Here is a 25,206-nt window from a genome sequence, read left to right as displayed (position 1 = left end):
ATTTGAGTAGTTCACGAATAATACGAAGCTGAGCTTTGTAAGGAGATATCACACCAATCTCTTGTTCTGAAACACCGCATTCTATAAACGAGGTCACCACCTACATAGAATAGAAACCAAGGTATGCATGGTTAGAGTTGGAGTGGCAGATATACAAAAAATAAACCGCAGAAATAATCAATACCTGCTGAACAAGATAAGCTTCAATCTCATTTTGAATAAATTGCAATGCTCGAACCTCCAACGCAGGAACTGCATCCGTGTTCAAAAATACTACTGCGTTGCTAAAAGTCATTGGATAAAACACAATTGTGGTTATGCCAACACAAAATCAAACACATTTTGGTCTATATTCCAACATAAATCTACCTTGGTTTAAGCGTATGCGCCAGCCAACACTCGTCCAATGACATGCATTGTATGTTGGGCTCCATCAAAAAAGAATGTGCATCAACTTTCCATTGATCCCAAAGTGGAAGATGGATCGTTTGGTTTGCAACAAAATCGGATCCACATCTAAGCTTGCTATTATAGATGATTGTGCTGGATAGGCGCACAATATCCTTATTCATGCGATACTGTTGCTCAAGAACTGCCACCGCTGATGGATGTGCTTCAGATAAGTATCGAAAAAGCGATAAAGGCGGCTCGTTCCATGATGAGCGTTGTGTTGTCTAATTAGGCACATGCACCACGAATTGATGTCAGACAGGGCTGTAAATAAATTTGTTTGATACTTGACTTACAATAGGCGGAAGTTGGTAGTGATCGCCAACTAAAATAAACGTATTTGCAAAACGAATAGGTCCCAAGCACACTGGAAGCATAATCTGCGACGCTTCGTCAACAATGCAGTAATCAAATTTTCTTTTGGAGAATATGGGACTAATTAAATAATTAGTTTACATTGCATGATCAAAACAGTGTTTTTTTTTAACTCGAATTAAACAAAATCAACAACGTATGCTTACTGGCTTAGTCCCAAGCATGTAGACGCTACAATAGGGACGTTGGAATAGTACTGTTCAGCTTGAGCAACAGTTGTGATTTTTTTTCGCTGCATAGATACAATACTTTTAAGATCAGGATGAACCTGTGTATAGATACAGTTTGTATGATTAGTAGATTTAAAATTCACGTTGATATCGCCAGTGTAAAAAATAGTATGATTACCTTGTTAAAATCACCAATTCGTAAAAACTCGATTTCTTTAAATTTGATTTTAAGAAGAATATTGTCAACAGCAGAGTGGGTATATGAGGTAAGAAGAATAGACTTTCCACTTTTGACCAAAATATCCAAAATATGACTAATAACGGTTGTTTTTCCTGTTCCAGGCATTCCAAGAACAAGCGCGTAGTCTTGAGCTACATATTTACAATGCGTTAAAATGCGCAAGTCAACTCCAAATCAATTAGAAAAGTGTCGTTTGCATGCTCGACAACTACCTCGTAATACGTGATCAATAGCGTTCATCTGAGATGCATTGACATGATCTACAAAAGCTTTCTTGACAATGGTTGAATTGAATTGTGGAGGTGTAAGATCTACTACAAGCTGTCGAGTTTTAAAGAATCTCTGTTCAGTGAAAATCGACGCCAAATAGTATCGTACGGTGCTGCTTCCTGAAGAAAACTGATCCTTGTCCAGTCGACACAATGTATCTTGCTTCAATGCAGTAGTGCTAAGCGGCTTAGAAGTAGCAATAACTATATTGTTTTGGTCGATGGTGACAATATTTCCAGTTCCTAGTCGATTTCGACTTCCTTCGACTGAAAGTATGACTGGATCTCCCTCAAACATTTCACAATTGAGTGTATTGATTGAATCGTTTTGATCAGCCTTTTTTAGCGTGTAAATTGATTTGCCTGATACGTCTACTCCAAAAACGGGGCGAGTTTGACAAGCAACGTTTAGCATCCCAACACATCTACATTTAGGTAATCATACACAAATGGCGGTGTGTGTTGACAAGCATTAGTTTTTGAAAACATGAATGCATTTGCAAGTATAAATTCAACCAAAAAATACCAACACAACTCACCGGCCAATCAGCTCACGATCATTGCTAGATAGTGTAAAAAACTCGCGTGAAAACTCTTCAATATTAGGTTCCTCCAAAGTAATAAGCGTGTCCCATTTCTTAAAAAATGATATGTGAATAGAATTGATGTGCGCCAATCGCTCAGTGAATTCTCGACTCGATCCAAACTCGGTAATATCTCGACCCTCTTTCTAGCAGTATATCAAAATTATGAATAATCAAATAGCACTTGGAATAAATTCAAGCAGAATAAAGAGTTGTATGAGATACCTTTTGGTATAAAATGCACGTGTCCAACATATAGCACTTGCTGCAAATCCATTCGTTTTGAATGACAGACGGAAGTTGTTGTCCAGCTCGACCGCGACTCACACTATGTGTGGCAAGCATATTCCGCATAATAATCATCATTCGAATTTCATTCCAGTGAAGTGGAACAGAAAGACTTTCATTACGACAAATATACGCCAGTACACCGTTGAGAATCTCTTGGCCGTACATGTCGGACATAATAAGAGAGTACATCATAGTTTGAGCACGATGTGAGTCCAAGTGGTTTATACGCTTACTGGATTTAAGTTCAATTGGAACAAGTTTTGCAGGTGCTTGTAGATTTCCAAATCGAACAGTGGCTGATACGTCCACTTGACCCTTGATGCCATATTTATGTGATAGTACTGTTTCCTCAATATCAACAATAGAGTCCACTTGAAACTGATTTTTAAGCAAAGGAGTATATACGGATGGAGGTTGAGATTTAAGCACTGAAGAATCGCGCAGTTTGTCATGAAGAAATAACTGAGCCCATTCACACATTGGACCAATCATTTTACGAATTTCGTCCAATGCTATTTCCTCAGTCATGGAAATAGCGTATAGTTCATCAGTGTTTTTCAACAATATAGCAATGCACATTTTGTCTAAAAATTCTGGAGAAAAGTTGCGTTGTCGAAGTGCTTCCTGAAAAAGTTCGTGGATAATACTACCAAATATAATATGTGCATTAGTACTTCGAAATTTGACTTTACTTTTTATGATTGCTCGACGAAGACATGAAAAGCTTTCAGATATTGCGGTAACCGTGACAAGGTGATCGGGATGCACAATAATACACCCAGCTTCAGAATCTACAATAAACTCTTTTCCATTGTGCGATTTGGCAGTAACATGAATGTAGTCGCCTGCACAGTCATTTTATAGCCACCGTATTTGCATTCAAAATGATTTAAAATAAAAGTTGGTAAAAGTGACAAGATCATGACAGTATTCACTTGATAAAATAAGTACCTGGTGAAAGTTCAGTCGATTGCCATTCATTCCTTAAAATAACCAACACTTCGTATTCTAAATCCTCGTCCAAAACACGTACAGCCTATTCCAAACAAACACCGATCCAATTGGATCAAGACTAGGTCTTAATTCCTCATTAAAGTACAAAATGCATTTTCCAAGTTGCAAAACTAAACAACCAACCTTTTCAAAAGCATTGGGTATCCCTGGTGTTGCTCGAATGATGGACTCCAACACGACAAGTCGAGTAAATCCTTGATCCTAAAATGGTAGTGTAACAACGCATGTTAACACATAGATTTCAGTATGACATTTATACAAATCCAGTATAGTATTGACATGCCTTTTTTAGAGATGAATGTGGAGTGACCAAAGTGGTTGTGGGTAGTTTAGATGTGGCAGTTAATGTAGATACTGAATCTGATTGATTTTTAGTTAAAAAACGGTCAAGATTGTTATGAAATATGTTTGAATCTGCAATATTGGTTGAACTCTGTTCAAGGGATTGAAAGTCAATTTTTTTGGCAGAGGAAACAAGTAAAGATTCTGGAAGGGTTGAATCTGAGGTTTGATGTGGCTGCTTGACAGTATTTTGAGAATGAACAATTGATGAAACTGGTTCAAGAGGTTTACTGCTGCGCTGATTAGTATCTACAAATGCACTCTGACACTCTCTTAACAAAGAAGAAAATCCAAGACTGGAAGAGCGAGAAGAATCCTGTTCATATTCTAAATGGACAGCTCTACGACGTTTTCTTTGTGTATGTGATGTAGGAAGTCGATCAGAGAAGCATCGAGGAATAGAAGAATCCAAGAAGGGTTCAGATGTGGATGCAGTATGAATATACTCTGCAGATGTACTCTTTAAATTATTTAAATTAGTCCGAGAATGAGCAGATGGCTTCAACTCAGATGCATGAACAGACACTGCAGTACTAGGACTGCTAGATGGACTGGAAGGATCTTCTAGTCGAACAGAAAGATGTTTTGCAGGAGGACTAGTTAGCCAAGTGACTGAATGGGAACGATCCATTCAAGAAATAGTTGAAATGGTTTAAAAGTAATTCTTTACATTTTAACCCGATAATATCGAGTTAATTCTTATAGTTTTGAGTAGAATGGAAGACAGATTGACGATTAATAATAGCATTAAAACTCTTTTTAAACGGATTGCTTCACTGCCAGCTGGATCGACTCTGTTGTCCAGTTTGTATCTACAAACAGCTCGTTTATTGTTACGAGTCGGACACAAGACATTGGCACTGCAAAGCATCAGCATGGCAGTACAGGCTGCTGATGCTTGCAAATGGAAACCATCCAACTTTAATATTTCTGTAGATAGATTGCTTTTGCAAGCTACTGAGACTCACAAAAGAATGCATCAAGAACCATCTAACCTGCCAGATACTGCAGTCAGTACTTCAATGGACACGGCATATATGCTGGGATTGCCTATTGAAGTGTTGTGCATGGTGTTGAAACAACTGCTTGTCTTGGACCTTGTTCGAGCATCGCATGTATGCAAACGATGGAGAAGAGTTTTGATGGACAATCCCACTCTCTGGTCTAAACTGGACTGTTCCTTCTTGGCTTCGTCCAGGTCAAAACTCAGAATATCTAACCAGATGCTGGAATGGCTTGCTCGCAGGAGCAGACAGACTCTACAGTTGCTGATTGTTCCAGAATGCAGTCGTTTGACTGCTACAAGTTTGGCTCCGTTCCGTTCTTACAGACTGGCTGGTCTTTCCACTATTGTCCTGACAAACAACTCAAAGATATCTGGCTCTACGCTTGTGGATTTGGCTCGATCCGCTCCAAATCTGGCATCGCTGACACTCGATACTATGCGTCAGTTGGACTCTCTTTCTTTACGAATCTTGTTAATTCGCTGTATTCATCTTAAAGAATTGTACATTACAAACTGCACTGCCGTCACTTCAAGCGCATTCACTCATTTGGAAAAGGTGGTTTAAAGACTGGCTCTTAATCTTGTAAATTCTAAACTCTGACTTGTTTTTTTCTGGTATTTCAAAATAAACTATTTAGATGCAGTGCAGTTTGGTCAAGCTCGGATTGGCTGGTTGCTCCATTTCTGATTCAGTAATTGAATACCTGGCTGGATTCTGGTGTCAATCCCTCATTGCCATCGACTTGTCTCGTTGTCGTCTACTCACTCGCCATACATTACTGCATCTTGCATTATTTAAGCGGCTTGAATCTGTCAAGATAGACTCGCTGAATCTGTCGTTGCCTAAAAACTTGTCAATCCAAGACTCGTTTCTCATTTTTGCTGAAGGCTGCTCTTCTTTATCAACTTTAAGTATGCGCGACTGTCCAGAACTCACATCACAGTGCATCTTGTACATCTTGCAGTTATGTGATTCTCTCTCCACTCTTCACATTCCTGGAAGTGCTCAAATTAATGACCAAGTTTTACTTTTCATGATCATGGACGGCGTATGCGATCGCATCGTTGATTTAAATATCTCTCAGTGTCCACGACTCACTTCGTCTGCATTATTGCCATTTGCATCTAAACTAGGTCATATTAAACGGTTTATAGCTTCAAGCTGTCCTGGTATAACAGACAATATTGTGCAAGCGGTTTTATCTGCATCTAAAGCACTAGAGTACTTGGATATTTCACTTTGTCCAAATGTTCGCGGTTCGGGATTGCATGAAGGAATACAGGCCTATTTAAACAATCACCCGTCTTCTAAAAGTAGTGGATTAATGCTGAATGTATCGTCTAATCCACAGATTAGAGTAGAAACAATCACATACTTGAAGAATGTTCTTGGCGAAGCAAATGTTGCTAGTCATATTGGATAGTTATTCAGTGCTTTTCTTTACCTCGAGTACTAAATCACTAAACGTGTATGATTATACAAATAATTGATTGAATAGATTCTTTTTCAACCAGACCAATACGTGTTATTCTTACAAGAAAACAATATAATACTACTTGATTAAACATGACGATAGTTCACTTTATACTACTTTGACTTTATATTTATTTGATACTTTAAAACCATACATTTACTGAAGCGCCATTTTAGAAAAGGCTGCAACTTCTTTTAGCATTTCCATTCCGTGCTTGTGCGAGATTAACTCGAGTTCTTTGAACATAAATAACATCTCGTTTATATTCTGCACAGTGACTACCTTGCTTGTACAGCGCGGACAACTATTGCGAAGATCTTCTGCTTTGACAAACCGACAATTCGTACATCGTACGTCCTGCAACTGCCATACTGTCATTTTCTTTATAGCAGTGTCCACCAGCCGCTGTTCCAAAGACAGTCGATCATACTCCATATGACATGCACTACAAGCCCAAAATGGATTTTGTTCTGCACGAGGTACAGTGTCATCCTCAATGTCTTCCAACACATGAAAGTCGCAATCCCTTGTCAAATCCAAATCGCGACAAAACGAACAAAACTCACAAATAACTTGGTGGAGAACAAGACGCTCTTGTGCAGGAGCAAACACTGCAGATTTACTAAACTGTGTAACACCGAGAATACTCAAAAGATCGCGTTTGAGTGCTCGAACTTGAGGTTCAAGCTGCTCATCCAATCCCAATACAGCCGAAATCAATTTTACAAATTCCAGGTTGGCATCTTTGAATGTGCGGTTATACGATCCATTGTCCCAAGTGGATTCGCTCTTTCCATTAGTGCTGGCAGGTGAAATAGACTTTTTGGTAACAGTTTTTGAAAACTCTCTCACAACAGTCATCAGCTGTCGCTTGAAAGTGGTTTGAAGCAGTTTACTGACGTGCTCAACTAGCGCTGACCGCGTGGTAGCATGACACACTCGCACAGAATCCAAATATTCTGTAACAAGTCGCATAAACTCGTGTTGATGTCGAGCGGGAAGACCATCAATCATGCTCCATTTCATGTCTACTCTGGCATTTTCTTCGTCCATGTTTTCCTTGTTAAAAGCATGGGCACTGTCAACATGTGTGGTTCCGTCACTTTCGTTCTGCACCAGTTCAATCCCAGCCCAATTGAACACATCCATCCACATCATATGTCGCCAAAACCTTACAGGTTTAATCTCTATATGTGCAAACAAATCGCGTTTGGACATGGCAGCAACCGTATAGGCAATATATCCCACTGCATTGGGCAATGTCATTTTGTTTGTGCTCACAACAATTTTCTCAAACGATGCGTAGATGACCTCGGATCCAAGTTTACGAAGATGGTTTACAAGTGACGAAAAAACTCGCTTCATCAAATCATGAACAAACCGAAATAAGGCTGGATCAAAAAATCTTGCAGATGGGGATGTGATCCACCGATAAAGGTGTTCAAGAAGATGCGAAGCAAATCGATTCTTACGACGTACTTCATCCATCCAGCCTTTAATCATGCCACGAAACACATTATAGACGGGACGAGAAATAGTATCTCTATCAGCATCATCTAGCATAGAGAGCGTAAGGGTGCCTTGCTCATCATACGAGTCCTCTTTGATCATCTTGGCTGATGTATCGCCAAGCTTCTCTGAGTGATCCAATTGCATTGATGTTACTACTTGATGTTGATTATATGATGTGCTGCTAATTGGGTTTTCCATATCGTGTAAAAGATCGGTTTGCAAAATCGTATTAAGTGCTAGATCCCATATATCCATCTCAATGCACATGGATGAAAACGATCCAGGCTTGTTGATTTCTGGATTAGTCGGAACAGCATATGCAAAATGGGTATCCTCATTCTCAGCACCACCTAGATCGGGCTTGCCAGACAACGAAAACCATAACAGTGCATCTGCTTTTGTGAGTCGTCGTGCCATAAACACATCACTAAGAAACATGGTATAATCACTTTCAATATTGCAAAGCGGGATGTCTGCATATCGAGCTAATTTAATGCGATCTGTGATAAAATCGTCTAGATTGAGGAAATGTCCAAACATGCGACGAAGTCCGTGCTGCTGCCAGCCGATTGGTGGAAACTGGACATCATTTTTATGACTCGGAACAGTTATAATTGGCACGCTACGGATTGCAGTTATGCCAGCGTTTTCAAAATATTTTCTGGAGGATGCCGATTGGATAGCAAGCGCCGTTGCTCCACGACGTTGATCAAAATAGTTATTCAAATGTGTGTTGACAGCTGCAAATGCTCGAGCTTCTGTTTGGTAAATGGTTGTTGTGATTTCAAGCTGTTCGGGATAGTTGATTGAGCCTCTGGTGTCGGCCGCGGAATTGGCCAGCATGCTCGAGTACATGCGTTGCACATTCGGAACCGCGTCTCGGTTGTTACCCGAGTCGACAATAATGACATGGCAGTGACTGGTTGGGATCAAAAACAGTCCAATCACTTGGCGTGAACCACTTGATGCATGAAACAAATAGCAAAAATTCAGCTTATGCATCGAGTCCAGATACGAATGCCGGCTAGTAGTTACGTCACTTTTGATATCAGAAAAAGACAACATGCTAGATATTCCGCCAATCGTACCGCCCATTGATCGACTACTTTTAGACACCTCACATAAACAACCCATTTGGATCAAGGCTCGGAACAGGAGCGTTACATTGGTTTCATATACACCATCAACGTCAGGATGATTAAAAAGTGCAGCAAAAAGCGAATTATTTTCTATATAAAACGATTCGGGCATTTCCAGCTCATAAAGGTGGTGACAAGTATGATTTCTCGGAAGTATTCTGGATCGCTTAGTAACAGTCAGCTGTGGATGATTAGGAAGTTTACCCGGATCAGATACTTTGCTGTTCATGTATAATCGACGAGGAACATTCAAACGAACTTGCTGAATTCCAGAACTAAAAAGAACCCATAGTATAAATGTTCCTGCAATCTCACTTTCGACAATCTCCAAAAGTTGTACTCCTGATGAACCTGCATACATTGTTGCAGAAGTAGACGACCCACTTTTAAAACGCTTGGATGAATGACCCGCATACGTGGTATATACTGTGGATCCAATACGTCGCTTAGGTTTGGCTGTTTCAGCAATATCTATGTTGCTAGAGTTCCGAGCACCTTTTGCTTGAGCCTGTTTGAGCTCAGCCTGTGCTAGTTGCTTTGTTCTCCATCGCTGCTTGGAAATTGCAAGCCATTGTAAGTAATCTGTTTCAACTAGCTCAGTTCTTTCTTCCGGCGTTAATTCTAATGGTGGTATCAGTCGCATCAAAAATACAGTAGGATTAGTAAGTATCTAACAGATATTAACACGATGATTGAACACCTCGTCAAAAATTTACCATCAAGAATGTCTGACCCGTCATCCTCGATAGAAAGGTTTAAAGGTTTAATCAACTTTGCCGATTCTGTGGCTTCTGCAGAGTAGTTGTTAATAAACGTCTGTTTGTCCACTTTGATAAATGCGTCCGTGATGCGTCGCTGTTTGAGCTTATCCTCCTGAGCAGACACACGCTTCAAAAGCCAATCAGGATGTCGAACCCGTGGAATTGGGTTACTAACCTGCTGCATGGCAGCAGGAATAGTAATCAGTTTTTGAATCACACTACCAAATCGCTCAATATAATACTGCCAGTCCAAAATATCTCGAATGTTGACTTCTATGATCGAACTGTCCTTGAGCCATTTTCGAAGAAAAAAGCGTCGAACACTCGACTCGGCTTGAAAAATTGCTATTGGAATAGCACGTTCACTCACGGGTAGATCGTATGGCTTGGCAGAAATGATAAATTTACATGCCAAACCTTTATCTTTGACCATTTGGTCACCAAGAAACTCTGCAAGTCGACGAGCGGTTTTGATTGAAGTAGATTTCTGGGCACCGTATTCGTCGAGTGCTTTACTCATACTGCGATTTTCAGAAATCAAATCAAACAGCTCAGCATCTGATAGATCCACAGCTTTACTAAAAAGAATGTCCAACCACCTGTTGGCTGCAGCACCCACCATTGTATAGCACTCTTTGAGTGATGTTCCTTCAAGAAACACTTTGAAAATACTGCTTTGGAAATTCTTGATAAGTTTGAGTTCACCGCGACGTTTGACTTCAAATCCCTTCAACTCAGCCAATGATCCGTCGTGATTGAACACAGCATATCTTTTTTTCAACAGTTTGTCTTCTTGTGTAGATGCTGGTAGGATCATGGCATGGTATGGGCCGTCCACTTCGAAAAAGATACTGTTTTCGCTGGTTACGACATACTTGTCCTCGATCAAATCTTGATACTGATGATTGGTGAATTCGGCATGCACCAGGTGATTAAGCATCACACACGGGTATGAAATAAAAAGTTCTTTGCCATTTTTAAGTTTAAGCTTAAAGTTTTCCGGAAATGATTTAGGAAGAATACACCAAATACCGTCTGTATCCAATTCAAGTGGTCGGCCCAGCTTTTCCACTCTTGTTCGAGCAAGCTGGATAATCTTTGCACCTGTCAAGCACACAATGCCAGCCATTTCCATTGAAAACCATCTAGCACCTTTACGCATAACATATCCATAAAACGAATTGAGAATGCACTTGTGTGCAAGTTGAAGTGAGTCGTAAATAATAATCATACGCTTGGCTTCATCGGCAGCTGGCAAGTCATTAGTTTTAAGTAGCGCATCCAACTTTCCCTTCCACGATTTATGCAAGCTCTTGTATTCATATCGACGATCGCGAAAATCACGGACAGTATTGACATAGAACGGATGTTCGCGCTGGCACACAATAGATTCTCTTTCAACCACTTTGGTTTCATGAGCACGTCCATACACTTTACGACTATACTCGGAAACTCGCTTCGTTAAGTGAGTGTCTTGCTCGTTTATTCGAAGTTCGTGAAATGCTTTAGTAACGGTGTTGGATGGTTCAAAAATGTTGGATGGGACTACAAATTGCTCTTGTTGTAATTGATTTTGAATCATGTTAACCTCGCCACGTGAGGCCAAAAAATACTCGCCACGCCATGACCATGTCATGTTACGTTGACAGATTGAATCTGGCCCTTCATTGAAATCACATGCTGCACATACAGATTCATCGACTACCGCATTGGGCTGTAACCGATTTGTAAGAATAATATTGGGATACCTATCAGGTTAAATATTAAACAAAGTCCAAAACTTAGTACAAGTAAATTGCTTTCAATAATAGAATAGTTGCAGTAGTATCTTAAACTGCTGTATATTTAAATGGATCACTTACATTGCCGCAACATCCAAATGATAAATCAATGGTTCTTCGTTTCGCTGTGGAGTTTCGCAAAGCATGTCAAGTTTATCTATAATACTGTCCCTAACCTATATGACAACATTTATCAGCTTGTTGCTCATGAATAAAAGTGCAGCTGAAACTAAAAGAATAATAGATTTGGCAAGCACAACGTACTTCGGCATAGTTGAGCACATCGTCTTTTGAAACTTTGTGTTCGACAGTAATACTAAAGGTCAGAGCCTCGTCAATCTCATCAATGAGCTATTAAAAGTAGATTTAAATGATAAGCAAACAAAAATTTACACGCAATTCAACAAGTCAGACATTTACTCACTTGGCGTAGAGCTTCTGGAACCAGAGAAAAATTGGTGGGGATATCTGATCGAAATACACCAGCTTCCAATGCTTCAACATGACCGCCTACATAAGTCTCGCTTTCAAGAAGATGCCCTTCAAATAGTTTACCACCTTTTTCCGAGTGTTTGTTTGGCATTACAACATTGGCTTTGACTGCCTCGACCTAATAATAGAACCATTGGCAAAAATGTGTCAAAACATCAGTAGCATCAACACTGTTTTTGTTGAACAACTTGCCATGAGTAAATGCTCGCAAAGTGTTCCAGAGCCACGACGCAAAACGTCATCCGGATTCATAGGAATAATAGTACATAATGAAAAGATAAATGGATTCACATATTTCATATACAAATAATAGGTGGCAACGGCATCAGAGACGGAATATTGTGCCAATACTTGTGGCTGATCGGCAGCAAATCTGGTCAAACCCATAACAAAAACAGCTTGAATTGTAAATACAAAATGAATTGAGTTTAAAAACATAAACTGCTAATTACCTAGTCATATCTTCTGGATCAATTTCCATGGGATTGTAGCCAAGTTTGTGAGTGGTAACAGCCTGAAATTGTAAACCATTATTTGATTAAAAAGTAGGAATCATATTGAATAGCAATTCCGCATGCTGTAAAACCAATCAATACTGTACCTTTAAACCTTGACTTCCTTGTGGTAAATAACTATCACGCTTGACCCACGCAAAACAGTCCATGTGGATGGCAGTACGTGATTTATACTCGCCACTAGAGTCTTTACTAAATCCAATTTCCTATTTAAAAACAATCAAATCAAAATATGCTTTTTAAATACAATCTACATTATTATAAAATACCTACCATGAACAGATCAATATTATGCACTTTGCATCTGTCTTCAACAAATGGCCAATCAAAAAAGTCGCCGTTGTATGTGACAAAAACAGTAGGTCGAGAAACTTGAATATGCTCGATAAATCGACCAAGTAAACTAGCCTGTAAGCAAAAACAGCACAACATGTACAGTTAGCATATATGCATAGTTTGGTAACAAAATAATTCAAAATCAACTGCCTGCCTCATCTTGTTCGTTAAAAATAACAAAATTCCCCTGATACTCGGGCTTTGGAGTATACTCAAAATCATCAATATCTTTGGAGACAATCTCTCGATTAACAATCAAAAATCCCTAGGATAGTATAAGCGATTAGCCACGTTTCTCTGAAAACCCAAAACATCAGGCTGCACAAACCTGTCCATCAATCATGTATGAAATCATCATGATTGAATCAATTTGAGAATCTGGAAACTTTAGTGGGAGTTTTGTAGTCTCAATATCAAAAGCTAAAATCACTGGTTCTGCACGATGTAACATCTCTGGTCTAGAAGTAACGGTGATTTTTCCAGCTGCAGCAGAAACGGCATACCACAATCCTATGCGCACCTCTAGAATCATGAAAAATAGCTAGTTGGTTTAAACTAGTCAAATCGAATGATTTAAATAAATCACACACTCATACTTACGGCAATCAATGGCCACACGAGTGTAATACATGATATCATATTCACGAAGTTCAAGAATTCCATCTTCACCAACATTCAATCCACGACAAGTCGTTGTCCCTTGTGCATTTGATAATCCACCGGATGTAGAGTATACTTCACTGTTTCCACGAGTTTAGTTTAGTGGATTAGACTGATTGTAAATTGGGTTTGATCCCAGGTTTAAATAAATGCAACTCTTACTCTAAAAACTCGTCATTATGAAACCCCTTTCTGCCAGTTAAGCCGTGTCTTTTTTCAATCACTTGAAACAGTCCGTTTTTAACAGTCTTGAGTTGATGAACATTCCAAAAACTCAGTTTTAACAGTGATCGCTGTTGAGATACAAGATGATTTGCCTAGAATATATACACAAGGTTGAGTATACTATTCACAGTATATCGTAAACAGCCGATTTGAATATTTACGTACCAAAGTGAGATCTTGCTTGACAACTCTGCAAATGGAAAGTAAATTACGTTGAAATCTTCTCTTGATATATTCTTCAACGTCAGTTTCGGTTCCAGGCTATTGCCGCGAATTATTACAGATCAAGTCAAAATCAACTTTTAAACCTAATACAATATACAATTATCGTCGGGTATATAATAACAAACCTTGCAAATGACAAAAAAGTATGGTTCGTAAAGCAGTGTGGCTTTGAATGTCATTCCATCCTCTTCAATAAAATACATGTCCAAACCAGCTTTTCCTGTTGGACATTCACTATCCGCGATTGTTGTCTGTATTATAGTGGATTGATATGCAACAAGATTCATGAAAAGTGTATAATGTGGTAGTTGAATAAAAACAGTTGAATTAGAAAATGTCCAATGTCCGTAAATAGTCTGCATTCGACTTACGGGTTGAATGTTTACTAGCCAGCCAAGTTTTTCTGGACCTTCTCTAAACCGAGCGAATCCCATCTTTTCGTCCAAATCGTCTCTTAGTGTTGCAAACTCGACATTGTTGGCTAGTTTTTCTATATCGCAAACAGATTCCTTTTTTCCATCTGTCATACGAAGACCTGTAGCGTGCTGGACACCAGCCATGTCTTCCATGTCATGATCAAAAGCAGAGGATTGATGAGATGGATTGGATCCCTTCTGACGAGAATTGTAGCGAGTAGTTGCAGAAGCAGGTTTATGATTTTTGCGATAGTTGGCTGACATTGATTTATAATGTCAAAATCTGCTGATTAAATAATGTCCGAACGAATGTGTCGGAATGCCAAGTTTGCTTCTATCCTAGTAAAATTCAAAGAATCAAATATGTCCAGACAATCCAATATAAAAATACTAGATAGTTGCAAGGTGTGTCAGCTTGATACAATCAGTATTTGTCTTGGATGGAATGGCTTAACCGCTGTCGACAACTTTAGATTTTTGGTGTCGAATGAAACGAGTCCAAATTCAAATCTCATCCAATACTCATCACGTGACAATATACTATGCTTTCATTCCCATTCTCAATCTCATTCTGATCGAAAGAAATGAGTCTAGCAAAAGCCAAATCAAATGGACGTCCATTGACAGCTTCAAAACCATTTCAGCCTCCAGATTTGACCAGCATCACGTTTCGTCCGTTTACGCTTGGCGATAGTCATGGTACAAACGATTCCTTAGACCAGATACCATTGGATCCTCTCGATTATTCAAACAGTACTCATTTACACAAACTAAAATCAACTACAGCTCGATCTCGTCATGCTGGCATAAAAAGTAAAACTAACGAATCTAAAGACATGACCGGCACACAATTAATACAGCAACGGGATATTAAAAAACCCATGTATAGGAAACCATTGATGTTACCAGTACGTCCTGAAACTGCATTTATTGACATGGTTCCTAGTTACAATTCTCTTTCACTCAAATCAACACGGCATGAGCGACGCGATACTCGACGAAACGCGAAACTCGGCAACTCATCAAGTCTACAAACTCAAACTGCCAAGACCACTTCAAAAAAGATGGCGGTACACGCTAAAAAACAAAATGAAGCCGTACAAACTCAGCTTGATGAGACCTTCATTGTCAATAATACTGGAACACAACTTCCTGCACCACTTTTACTTGAAATCAATGCTGATCATGCACAAGGTGTGGTGACAGAGCAAATTGAAAACAACTCGACTCAAATCAAAAAACAAGATACTTTGCATACTACTACCAAAGATGACAGTCAAATAAACCATCTTATTGATACTCGAAAAGTGGGGAAATTAAACGGCTCGGAACTCGATGTTGGAGCAATTTACAATACAATGGCATATATCTCTCGATGTCGACGAACGACATATGGCAAGTCCAATCGGTTACATTTCCTCAAAGCCATGTTTGATACTGTTACTTCAAAATCAGCTTGTCCCGTTTATCCAGCTGCACACCATGGGTATGGTGAAGCCAAAAAGCTTATGCTAGGATCGTCAATAACAGAATCTGCTAAAAATATTCATACATTAACCAACAAATCTGATGTTGAAGCTCAAACTATTTCAAATGGTAATAGCTGTCATTTGTTTAACAATGTTTGATTATTTGCAACCCTAATTTTTAAATACTGTAGTTTTTCCAACATTGGCTCCAGCATCTACAGTGGATATTAAATTGAAACAATCTATCCCAATTGATCCAGAAGCACCGAAAAGTATCAGAGATGTTATAGGAATACAAGGAGGAAATTGGAGATCCCAAAGGCAAGCAATATCATTTATTCACAATTGAAAAGTTTGATAAAAATACCAACTTGAAAATCTAATGGTTGTCAATTTAGCAGCTCTCATCAGAACCCAACGAAAAACAAGTCGGAATCTAACCAGCTCACTCAACAAGCTAATACACGATACTCTGCTAATCGAGAATGGCATCATTCAACTCACGCTACAGTGCAGGCATCAGAGCAAAGCCATTTTTTTCAGCCAGAAAAGGCATGGTTTCATAAAACAGTCACGTATAATTGAATTTAAATTTGATAGATCAATGACTAATTTTATTTGGTATGTCTAGGAGAGATGGCTGCATTTACCGTTTGTGGATGATATTGGTGCTGCCAAACGCGCCAGCTACAAGTTCAAGTTGGAACATTTTGTTCGTGATAAAAACATCAACTCAGTTACTGGATTACTACGCACCTAAACCCATTCCTCTGCTTGGTAATTGCTAAAATAAAGTCTCAAGCTGCATTTAAATTGATTACCAAAACACGGTTAAATGCCGTGCAGTGCAGTATATTGTCAAGCAACAGTTGTAATCAAAATTATATTTATTTGATATATTCAATGAAAAATAAGGTCGAGTATGATTTAGAGAGTGGTAGAAAAAAGGTAGTCCCATAACTTGGAAGTGATTCCAAAACCGAGATTAGGGTCCTTATAGTGATGGTCCATATGATACGATTTCATTTCTTTGAGATGAGAAATGAATTGACCGCCGTGATGAAGGTAATCTAATAAAACACGTCAAAAAGTTTAGTGATATAGACCAGCAAGGTGTCGCTATGCAATGATATCTGAAAGCTAAATTCTGCTTTCAAGAGTGAAATATTCGTAAAAGTAGAAAGCTTACAATGTATCAAATCGTAAATGACAAAGCCAATCAGGGATCCAGACATCATGCCTTGGCCAAATCCTCCAGGGAAGCTCAAAACATAGAGCCACCATATAGGGTATGCCAAGGCGAAGCCAAGAGCAGGAGGCATGACAAGACGCCATCTGAAAATAAAAGTCGCATAAATATCAGTACATTTATATACAACCAAAACCCGTACTAGATCCCTATCATATATACCTGTCCATGGGCAAAAAGTGATGGACTCCGTGCATTAAAAAATGCATCGTGATGCCAACCCGATTATCGGGCAAATACTCGTCAACATGAAACAAAAAGCGATGCAACCCATACTCGATAAAAGTCCAATTAAGCAGGCCCATTATAAAGCAGGCAAGACCGACTTTTGGAGACAGGGTTCTTAAGGCATCTATCATACAGTATGATGCAATGGGAACCCAAAAGATAGGGATAAGCCACCAGGGAGTGGTGGTAAACACCTCTAGATATTTACTTCCAAAGAAGGGAGCAGTGTGCTTGGCGTGGCGAGGAATATGAACCATTTTAAGATAATAGCTCTTGGACCAATTACTGGTCCAAACTTGGTAAACCATGGGCTTGTGAATATCAATAAAAGGATCCACAGACTTGTTGGAGGCAGTAGTATCATTAACTAGGGATTTTTTTGTTCTTTGAGATTGGACAACTTCGCCAATATAAAAGTCTTCCAGCACATCATAGGCAGACTCGGAGTGCATGTGTTCGTTTGGGTCATGCATGGCTTGGGTAATGTCTTTGCCTCCAAACTGTAACAAAATCTCACCACCGCCAGGATGGTCATCTATAAAATGAGTAATATCATACACTGATATGCAACAAATCGAGTTAGTCTACTATTGTTGAACTGTCGACCATTGAATGCAATGCGTGGTGTCCAACTGCAAATACGCATTCGACAAGATGCAAGTCACCTTTGTTGTTTCTGATGACCCAGAGTGATTTAGAACTGTGGTTTGCAGCAACCTCTTCAAGAGTAAAAAATGTGGTTGACACAGTCATAGTGTTGAAAGATGTTCCAAGTTGTACTCACACAATGGAACATTAATAACCCTGACAAAGCAGTCTCATGATTGGCTCCAGTTTCCACCAGTTTCCACCAATTTACTAATAACATTTCATCGAATTCCCTGAATTGGCCGGTCTTCTCCGCGCTTATTTCCGTAAACTCCACTTGTTTAGTCTTTCTGTAAACTCCACTTGTTCAGTCTTCTTTCATCACAAGCATTGTGTGATTCATATCGAAACAATCGTGTTTTTGAAATGTGTCATCCTTGCTCACTTGAACTAGAGTGTGGACGTATCCAAATCTTTTCGATACAACAAAGAGTTTAATTGCCAACATCATATGATGGAGGTTGTTTAAAAAACGCAGTGTGTAGTAGAAAGTATAACAAAAACTCAAACACTGTTTATTTTGAAGCAGAATAGTGACTGCAAGATAAATACAAGTGTTCCATTTTACGTGAATACCGTAGCAAATAATACCTTGCTAATAAAACTAGGCTCCGACTTCTGCCCCTTGAAAAACATCCTCACTGATGTGAATAGAAACCAAGAGGTTTCCGAGATTTAATAAACCACTGGAATCGACTGCTGCCAACTTGACTTCAATTGGTCCATTTTTGTTGGATGCACTACTTTGAACAAGAAAATCCCAGCCGAGCGTACAGAAACCAACATCAACACATTCTTGATTTTCATTCCCATTCTGCACATCAGATGGTTCTTGTACAATTGTAAATGCAATCTCAGGACTCTTGATGGCTGAATCCTTGGCACGATTTGCCGACTTTAGTAATTCAATCAATCCATGTCGATGTTTGGAATGCGATGTTGCATCCAGTAAAAAATCTATCCGTTAAATGGCATCAATCCATGTTAGACAGTTTATATACTTTAAACGTTTTTCAAGTGTTTTACCTTTGGAATAGTCAAATGATACGATACTGGAATCTCCTAAAACAACTGATTTGGTTTCCATATCTTCGAGTGGATATCCCAGAAAATCAAAACTGACAAATACTTGAGTTATGTTTGAAAAATACGTTTTCACTGCAGGATTGTCCAAATCCATTTCAAAACTATGAACCTTGACATGTATCTACATAGTTGATAAGCAATCTGATATTCTGTCAATCATTACCCACCAATATATTGTTGTATGCACTTACACTGCTAGTATGCGGAATAAGCTTTCTATCCTGATCAGATAATGGCATGTCGTTGATCTTTTCAAGTGCTACCACGGGTAAAGGAGGCAAAGGTGATTGATCGGATTGACAGGCTTGCTTTTCATCGGGCTCACCCATTACAATAGATGATGCAAGTTGAGGTTCGTCTACTTTGCGTTGAAACTCGTAAAGTGAAACAATCTAAACCCCAATGTTGATTTTAGTAACAAAGCTATTTCAACAGCTAGTAAAACAGATGCTCAATACTGAATATGCATACCGGCGTCGCGTCAATGAAATACTCATCTTTCCATTTCATAGACAGTGAAATGGTTCCACAAGACGAGCCACGCTCACTCTGTAGCTCCGAAACAAGTTCAATAGCCTCACCGCGAGATAACGGGTCAAGATATATGGTGGCTTTTCCATAGAATATATCATAGTCTTCATCGCAAAACACAATCTCACACTACAGTTTATCAACAAAAATTCAACTGTTTAAAAGGTCGAACACGCTTTTAAAAGTCAAATGGCAAAGCTTGGGCTTGAGCATGCATCACCTTTTCAGTTCTTAGATACCGATCCAAATCAGAAGACATAATCAACGGGATCGTATGCACAAGGTTGAAAGTTGGAATATGTGTTCCACAGACAGTCGGCTAAAAATAAATAAAACCAGGTGAGTTACAGTTGTATTCAATTATCATTAACAACACAGTTACATACAGTGGTAAATACAGGAGTATGAAATCCAAAGAAAATGACTCCATATATTTTTGGCTCTCCAGTAGTAGGACCAGTTTTAAGAAATTCGCCAGATTTTAAAGTAATCACAAGCTCATTTAGTTTTTCCCGAGATTTATGTGTGTCCCTAATATTATGATGTATAAGCACGATAAATCGCGGAAATTGTATCAGTAACATCATATATTTACAAGCACTCATATTGACCAAACTGTTTTTGTCTACTCGAGGGTGTTCAATTACCATTTGACAGTCGAATCATTAATTTTTAATAGATTAAGAGCCACTGTACGCTCTTTAAATGCACGAACTGCAAGTGTCATTGGTACTAGCATCTGCACCGTAAAATCAAGCTTTCCTATAATTGTATTCTTTACCAATGCACTGGTTTAGCAGCAATCAATTTTACGCCAGTTTCAACAAGCAAGATGGAATTAATAACACTCTAACCTTGTCCGCCGCCATAATATCTGCATAGTATTTTCGCTTAGTACATGCTTCAACATCCAAAAACTCTTTTAGATTTACCTGACTGTTGGCAATCATTGTAACCATTGTCAGTTGGATGCACTTTTCTTATATATCAATTCAAATAGAGCATTTATACAAACCATAGCCCAAGTAAAAAAAAGTCGGTTGCGTTGGTGTAGTACAGCTTGAGCGTGACACGTCGTGTTTGAAGATAGGATAACAGATAGTCATCTGCATTGATATTAAATCTGTGCATAAAGATATTTGAGTAAAATGTTCAATTTTACAAGCCAGTTGTTTTCAAATTATATAATCCACCTCATGGTATGGTTGAACCGTGGTTTCCATGACAAACCAAGGCCAGAAAACTCGGTTTCAAACTCGAAAAAGTCGACAGCAACAAACATGGTGATACTGTCTCCAACATTTTGAAGAACAGGCAAAGTTTGTAGTAAATGTTGTTGTCCCTCTTTTGAAAACAGTCCTGTATCAATATTGATCTCTATAGCGGTTTGACCTACAAACAACAATTCACTAGTTAAAATACAAATGTCTGGCTATTGCTTTTTGTAGCTCATACAACTTTAGTCATAATACAATCAAGTGTTTTTACCCTGAACAAGCGAGTCAAATGATGATACGTCATCCTGTTTCGGGAAATCAATTCCTGGCGGTACTAGTGATTATAAAAATATTAAACCAGATAGCCCGGCAATACCTTTTTACTCATAATTTGATTAAACTTACATTTTGCTACGCCATATACTATGTCCTTGATTTGAGATTCAAGTGCTGCAATACGTTGACCACGAAGATCTAGTAGTTGAGAATCTTCTTCAAGGCGCAGCTCTGAAATTTAAATACAACACATGTTACAATGGCATACTACTTGAATAAAACTGAATACTTTGTTTTGCTTACCGTACTCATTTTTCAAGCAAGTGAATTGCTTTTGAAACTGTGCAAGTTCTACTTTCAAATCGCGATTGATACTCTCTTGGATCATCAGTAATTTAGTTGATTTCTCCAGTTCCTGTGCACAATCTGCAAACTGAACGCGAAGAAGTTGAAGTGCCTTGGTATCCTATATTCAAGTGTATTGATACTCGATATCAATAAAATGCCAATCATTGTTAAAAACACATTTAAATGCATTACTTTGGCAGCCGTATCAAGCTGAATTAAGAAATCAAGTGTTAATCCTCGTTCGCGCTTGAGCCTGACCATGGTAAGAGCTTCTTCTATGTCATTTAAAGAGATTTCACCATTACGACTAAATAGTTTTAGTTGCTCTTTGAGAGATTCAATTTCATGTTGCGCATTATATAGTGATGCATCTGAATCTATTTTGTCTTTTTTAAGCTGTTCTAATTTGGCTGCAACAAAAAAAGTCAATATTTGGGTTGAAGTTGTGGGCAATTAGTCAATTTGTAAAACCACTCACCATTCAAATCCTCAACGTTCTTGTTTAGTCCAACTTTATCATCCAGTAACCCCTGAACTTGGACTCCATAATCAGCAAGCTGTCGTTTAAGCTTTAGTATTTCCTGCTGGTACTCTTGACTACGATTGGTATTGAATTGAATTTTCAACACTTTTTGAAGTTCCTCTTCAACCAGACACTTTTCCTTGCGTAAATCTTCTATTATTGACAAAAGCTAAACGTTTGTAAATACTGTGGTTAGCACCTTTGCCGAGTTTCACGATGTGATATTTTTTCAAATTAAATCAATTCACCTCTGATTCTGCTTGATGCTGAATTGCACTATTTTGCAAAGTATGCTCTAAATGATCTGCCTTTTGCCTCTCAACTTGCAATTTTTTGCTTAGATCTTCACTAACATTGGCAAGTTCATTATGAGATGCTGTAAGAAGTCGATGCGCTTCATCTAATGAATCGTATTTTTCTTTAATCCCTGCAATGTGTTTGTTTTGCTCGTTGATTTCAAACTGCAAGGCCATTCGATCAATATCGTCCTGATGCTGCTTTCTAGAATATAAATTTAAAAAAAGTTAAATCAGCCTTGGTTATTCTTGCTGGAATTTACACTGAATAAATTACAAACTACGCACTGACACTCACTTTGCATGGTCTGTTTGAATCTGATCAACAGATTCTTTAGATATTTTCAATTCACGATCTGTTTCCGCCAATTTTCCTCGTAACGCTCCAATCAGTTGCTGTCTAATTAAACAATAGTGTTGACATGGATTGAGTTTGACTGCACAGAGTAAATATGTTGTAAAGTTTATGAGTGAACGAGCTTACTGTTGTTGTAGCTCTAGTGTCAACTCTTCGTAGTTTTGTGTTGGAGTAGTACTTTTAAAGCTACATACATGGATGATCGTACAGTTAGAAATTCATCTGAATCGTAAATATTGGGTACCACATTTTGTAACTTACTGAATAAATTGTGATGGCATTGTTTAAAGAGTATGATCATGTTGATTAGCGTTTTTCTAGATATAATACTTGTGCATGTATTTATTTACCCATGACGAATTCCTTTTCCAGCTGGTGTTCGACTTGACTAAATAGTCAAGTGTGTATAATTAGTATTTTATGTTGGAACAATCTTGTACACGACGCTTGAACCAATTAATGCGACTTACAGTGACCACACGAGGAGGAATATGATCGTAAGGTGTTCTTTTTCGAGTTTCAGCTTCATGGAGTGTTTTAAAAAATCCAAGTTTAGTCTTTAGCGTTGAATTGTTTTTTCCAAGATACTCGACTTGTTTTCGAAGTTCGTTGACAAGCTCCTGTGTATCTCGTGCATCTCTTCTGCTTATATCTGGTTCCCTCGGTCCAGAGTATTCTAGAATCGAATGCAACTATAAGTAAAAGTGTGTATAGAAGTTTCAAGTATTTGAATCATTAAACATTTAAATTACTCTGTAAAACGCCAGTTGTACGCTGGTGTGATAAATCTTGGGTTAGTTTCTGAACTTTTGTAGCTAATCTATATCATCCAGACATTAACACAATGGTGAGCAACACAGACGGTATTCAACTAAACCAAAAGTAATTAAAACGACCTTTTAGCAGCATCTTCTTTTTCTCTTAGTTGTTTTTTAAGTTGGATATTTTCGTCTTTCAGTATGAATGATGATTCGTATGCATCTACTATACAATTCCAATTGAATGACAAGATATGCATGCCAATACACGTCCATTATCAACCCAAGATAAGAGTGATGTTAGCAAATAGTGTATTCAATGTATTTATAAAGTCATACCTTTCATGGTATTTTAATTTACTATTGCAAGTAGTTTAAACAAAGTCCAAGTAGGAAACCATTGCTACACGTGATGACAGCAATGTGCTCGTAGTCGTCCTGCACTTGCGGATCTACTTGGTTCTTGGTTGCTCATCTAAACACTACAAATGAACTGCTGGACTGAAAAAGAAACTCCAACCACTTTGGTTCTCTTTGATGTGGATGGAACTCTGACTCCTGCTAGAAAAGTAATCCTACTGTCTGTTGTGATTCAGTATATCAGCAGTCATGTTCCATCTTTAACTTGCTTTGTCCGAATTAGGTTATTTCTCCTGAGCTCAAGGAGTTACTCCAACAGCTTCGTAAAAAGGTTGTCATTGGGTTTGTTGGTGGATCTGATCTAGTCAAGCAACAGGAACAGTTGGGTGAAAATGGTAGTTTACAATGCATTGGCTGACTGTTTAGAATTCATGTTGGTTTGAGTCTGTTGTTCACCCCTGGCCTTTACATTATTATTTCATTTTGTGGATTCCAATTCTTAGCTGTCGACCTGTTTGACTATGCATTTTCTGAAAATGGTTTGACCGCATTCCGCAAGGGAGAGCGTCTTCCCTCTGAAGTAAGTACCAATATCTACGATTCTGATCGTACAATGTCCTCGTGTAGATTTACAGTGTCTGTTACTACCATTGCTGACAACTCATTATATCGTATGGAATTAGAGCTTCCTTTCGTATCTTGGAGAGGAAAAATACAAACGACTGGCCAACTTTATTCTTCGATATATCGCTGATCTGGATCTTCCTAAAAAGCGAGGCACTTTTATCGAGTTTCGAACTGGCATGATCAATGTATCGCCAATCGGTCGTAACTGCAGGTATTTTTATTACTGCATTGATTATGCACTTGGCGTGTGATGTCCTAAATTGCGAGTTTACATTTTTAATTTGATGGTAATGCTAGCCATCCAGAAAGAAGCGAGTTTGAGGCTCTTGACAAGGTAAGTGTTATATTCTGTTTTGCCACTTTAACTCTAAACGACCTGTGTGTGAAGCTAATTACATTGTCTATGCAATTTTTTATACTTACAAGACAACCAATGTGAGAACCAAGTTTATTGAGGCACTCAAAGCCGAGTTTGCTGATTACAATCTGTCGTATACTATTGGTATGTAAATTTTGATTGCAGAGTGTAACATATCTGCTAACTACAAGCATGGCGATCGTGTTACAGGTGGTCAAATTTCATTTGACGTTGTTCCCAATGGTTGGGACAAGGCAAGTGTTGGTTTAATATAACTGTATCACTTTTATGAGTTAATGGTGATACTAACACGCCTTCAATTACTAGACCTACTGTCTCAAGCATGTTGCTAATGACCATTTCAAGGAGATTCACTTTTTTGGTGACAAGACAGACAAGGTAATATTTATTATTCAAATTGCTTTGATGATCAGAATTACCTTGTCAATCTAATACTGTTGTATGAATTGCTTAGGGAGGAAATGATTTTGAAATCTACACACACCCGAGCGTCAAGGGACATAGTGTCAAGTCGCCTGCAGACACTGAGAGGATTCTCAAGGAACTTTTTTTTAAAAGCTAGTGATAGTATGAC

General features: G+C 38.5%; 6 protein-coding genes across 6 annotated transcripts; 3 read left to right on the top strand and 3 right to left on the bottom strand.

Moving 5' to 3' along the window:
• Positions 1–4,611: 4,611 nt before the first annotated feature.
• BATDEDRAFT_23160 (uncharacterized protein) lies at positions 4,612–6,166 on the top strand (the record flags this gene model as incomplete). The annotated part of the gene is made up of 2 exons (XM_006676651.1): positions 4,612–5,298; positions 5,381–6,166. The coding sequence occupies 2 exons, from the start codon at positions 4,612–4,614 to the stop codon at positions 6,164–6,166; spliced, it is 1,473 nt and encodes a 490-aa protein (XP_006676714.1).
• A 207-nt stretch (positions 6,167–6,373) lies between these two features.
• Positions 6,374–14,543, bottom strand: BATDEDRAFT_86709 (DNA polymerase epsilon catalytic subunit; the record flags this gene model as incomplete). The annotated part of the gene is made up of 16 exons (XM_006676907.1): positions 6,374–9,489; positions 9,585–11,377; positions 11,492–11,586; positions 11,675–11,761; positions 11,835–12,020; positions 12,074–12,275; positions 12,355–12,416; positions 12,504–12,623; positions 12,691–12,825; positions 12,932–13,018; positions 13,082–13,275; positions 13,354–13,493; positions 13,576–13,730; positions 13,804–13,899; positions 13,989–14,114; positions 14,235–14,543. 16 exons carry the CDS (start codon positions 14,541–14,543, stop codon positions 6,374–6,376), a joined length of 6,903 nt encoding a protein of 2,300 aa, XP_006676970.1.
• A 320-nt stretch (positions 14,544–14,863) lies between these two features.
• Positions 14,864–16,097, top strand: BATDEDRAFT_86377 (uncharacterized protein; the record flags this gene model as incomplete). Its single annotated transcript, XM_006677026.1, has 2 exons — positions 14,864–15,875; positions 15,940–16,097. The coding sequence occupies 2 exons, from the start codon at positions 14,864–14,866 to the stop codon at positions 16,095–16,097; spliced, it is 1,170 nt and encodes a 389-aa protein (XP_006677089.1).
• Positions 16,098–16,619: 522 nt separating this feature from the next.
• BATDEDRAFT_36670 (fatty acid alpha-hydroxylase) lies at positions 16,620–17,978 on the bottom strand (the record flags this gene model as incomplete). The annotated part of the gene is made up of 4 exons (XM_006676803.1): positions 16,620–16,818; positions 16,938–17,083; positions 17,160–17,784; positions 17,891–17,978. The coding sequence occupies 4 exons, from the start codon at positions 17,976–17,978 to the stop codon at positions 16,676–16,678; spliced, it is 1,002 nt and encodes a 333-aa protein (XP_006676866.1). The 3' UTR covers positions 16,620–16,675.
• A 499-nt stretch (positions 17,979–18,477) lies between these two features.
• Positions 18,478–23,526, bottom strand: BATDEDRAFT_23156 (uncharacterized protein; the record flags this gene model as incomplete). Its single annotated transcript, XM_006676650.1, has 21 exons — positions 18,478–18,830; positions 18,900–19,080; positions 19,151–19,351; positions 19,431–19,619; positions 19,711–19,809; positions 19,877–20,021; positions 20,138–20,265; positions 20,345–20,469; positions 20,721–20,882; positions 20,979–21,041; positions 21,113–21,214; positions 21,287–21,449; positions 21,524–21,741; positions 21,810–22,023; positions 22,103–22,355; positions 22,449–22,550; positions 22,635–22,694; positions 22,859–22,896; positions 22,979–23,200; positions 23,250–23,328; positions 23,405–23,526. 21 exons carry the CDS (start codon positions 23,524–23,526, stop codon positions 18,478–18,480), a joined length of 3,219 nt encoding a protein of 1,072 aa, XP_006676713.1.
• A 228-nt stretch (positions 23,527–23,754) lies between these two features.
• Positions 23,755–25,194, top strand: BATDEDRAFT_29579 (phosphomannomutase SEC53; the record flags this gene model as incomplete). The annotated part of the gene is made up of 9 exons (XM_006676675.1): positions 23,755–23,835; positions 23,910–24,021; positions 24,130–24,206; positions 24,310–24,464; positions 24,551–24,587; positions 24,680–24,755; positions 24,822–24,871; positions 24,939–25,010; positions 25,087–25,194. The coding sequence occupies 9 exons, from the start codon at positions 23,755–23,757 to the stop codon at positions 25,192–25,194; spliced, it is 768 nt and encodes a 255-aa protein (XP_006676738.1).
• Positions 25,195–25,206: the final 12 nt, after the last annotated feature.

Source organism: Batrachochytrium dendrobatidis (genome assembly GCF_000203795.2).
Source record: "Batrachochytrium dendrobatidis JAM81 unplaced genomic scaffold BATDEscaffold_2, whole genome shotgun sequence".
Taxonomy (NCBI): Eukaryota; Fungi; Chytridiomycota; class Chytridiomycetes; order Rhizophydiales; genus Batrachochytrium; species Batrachochytrium dendrobatidis.
This window is presented reverse-complemented; position numbering and strand designations above follow the sequence as displayed.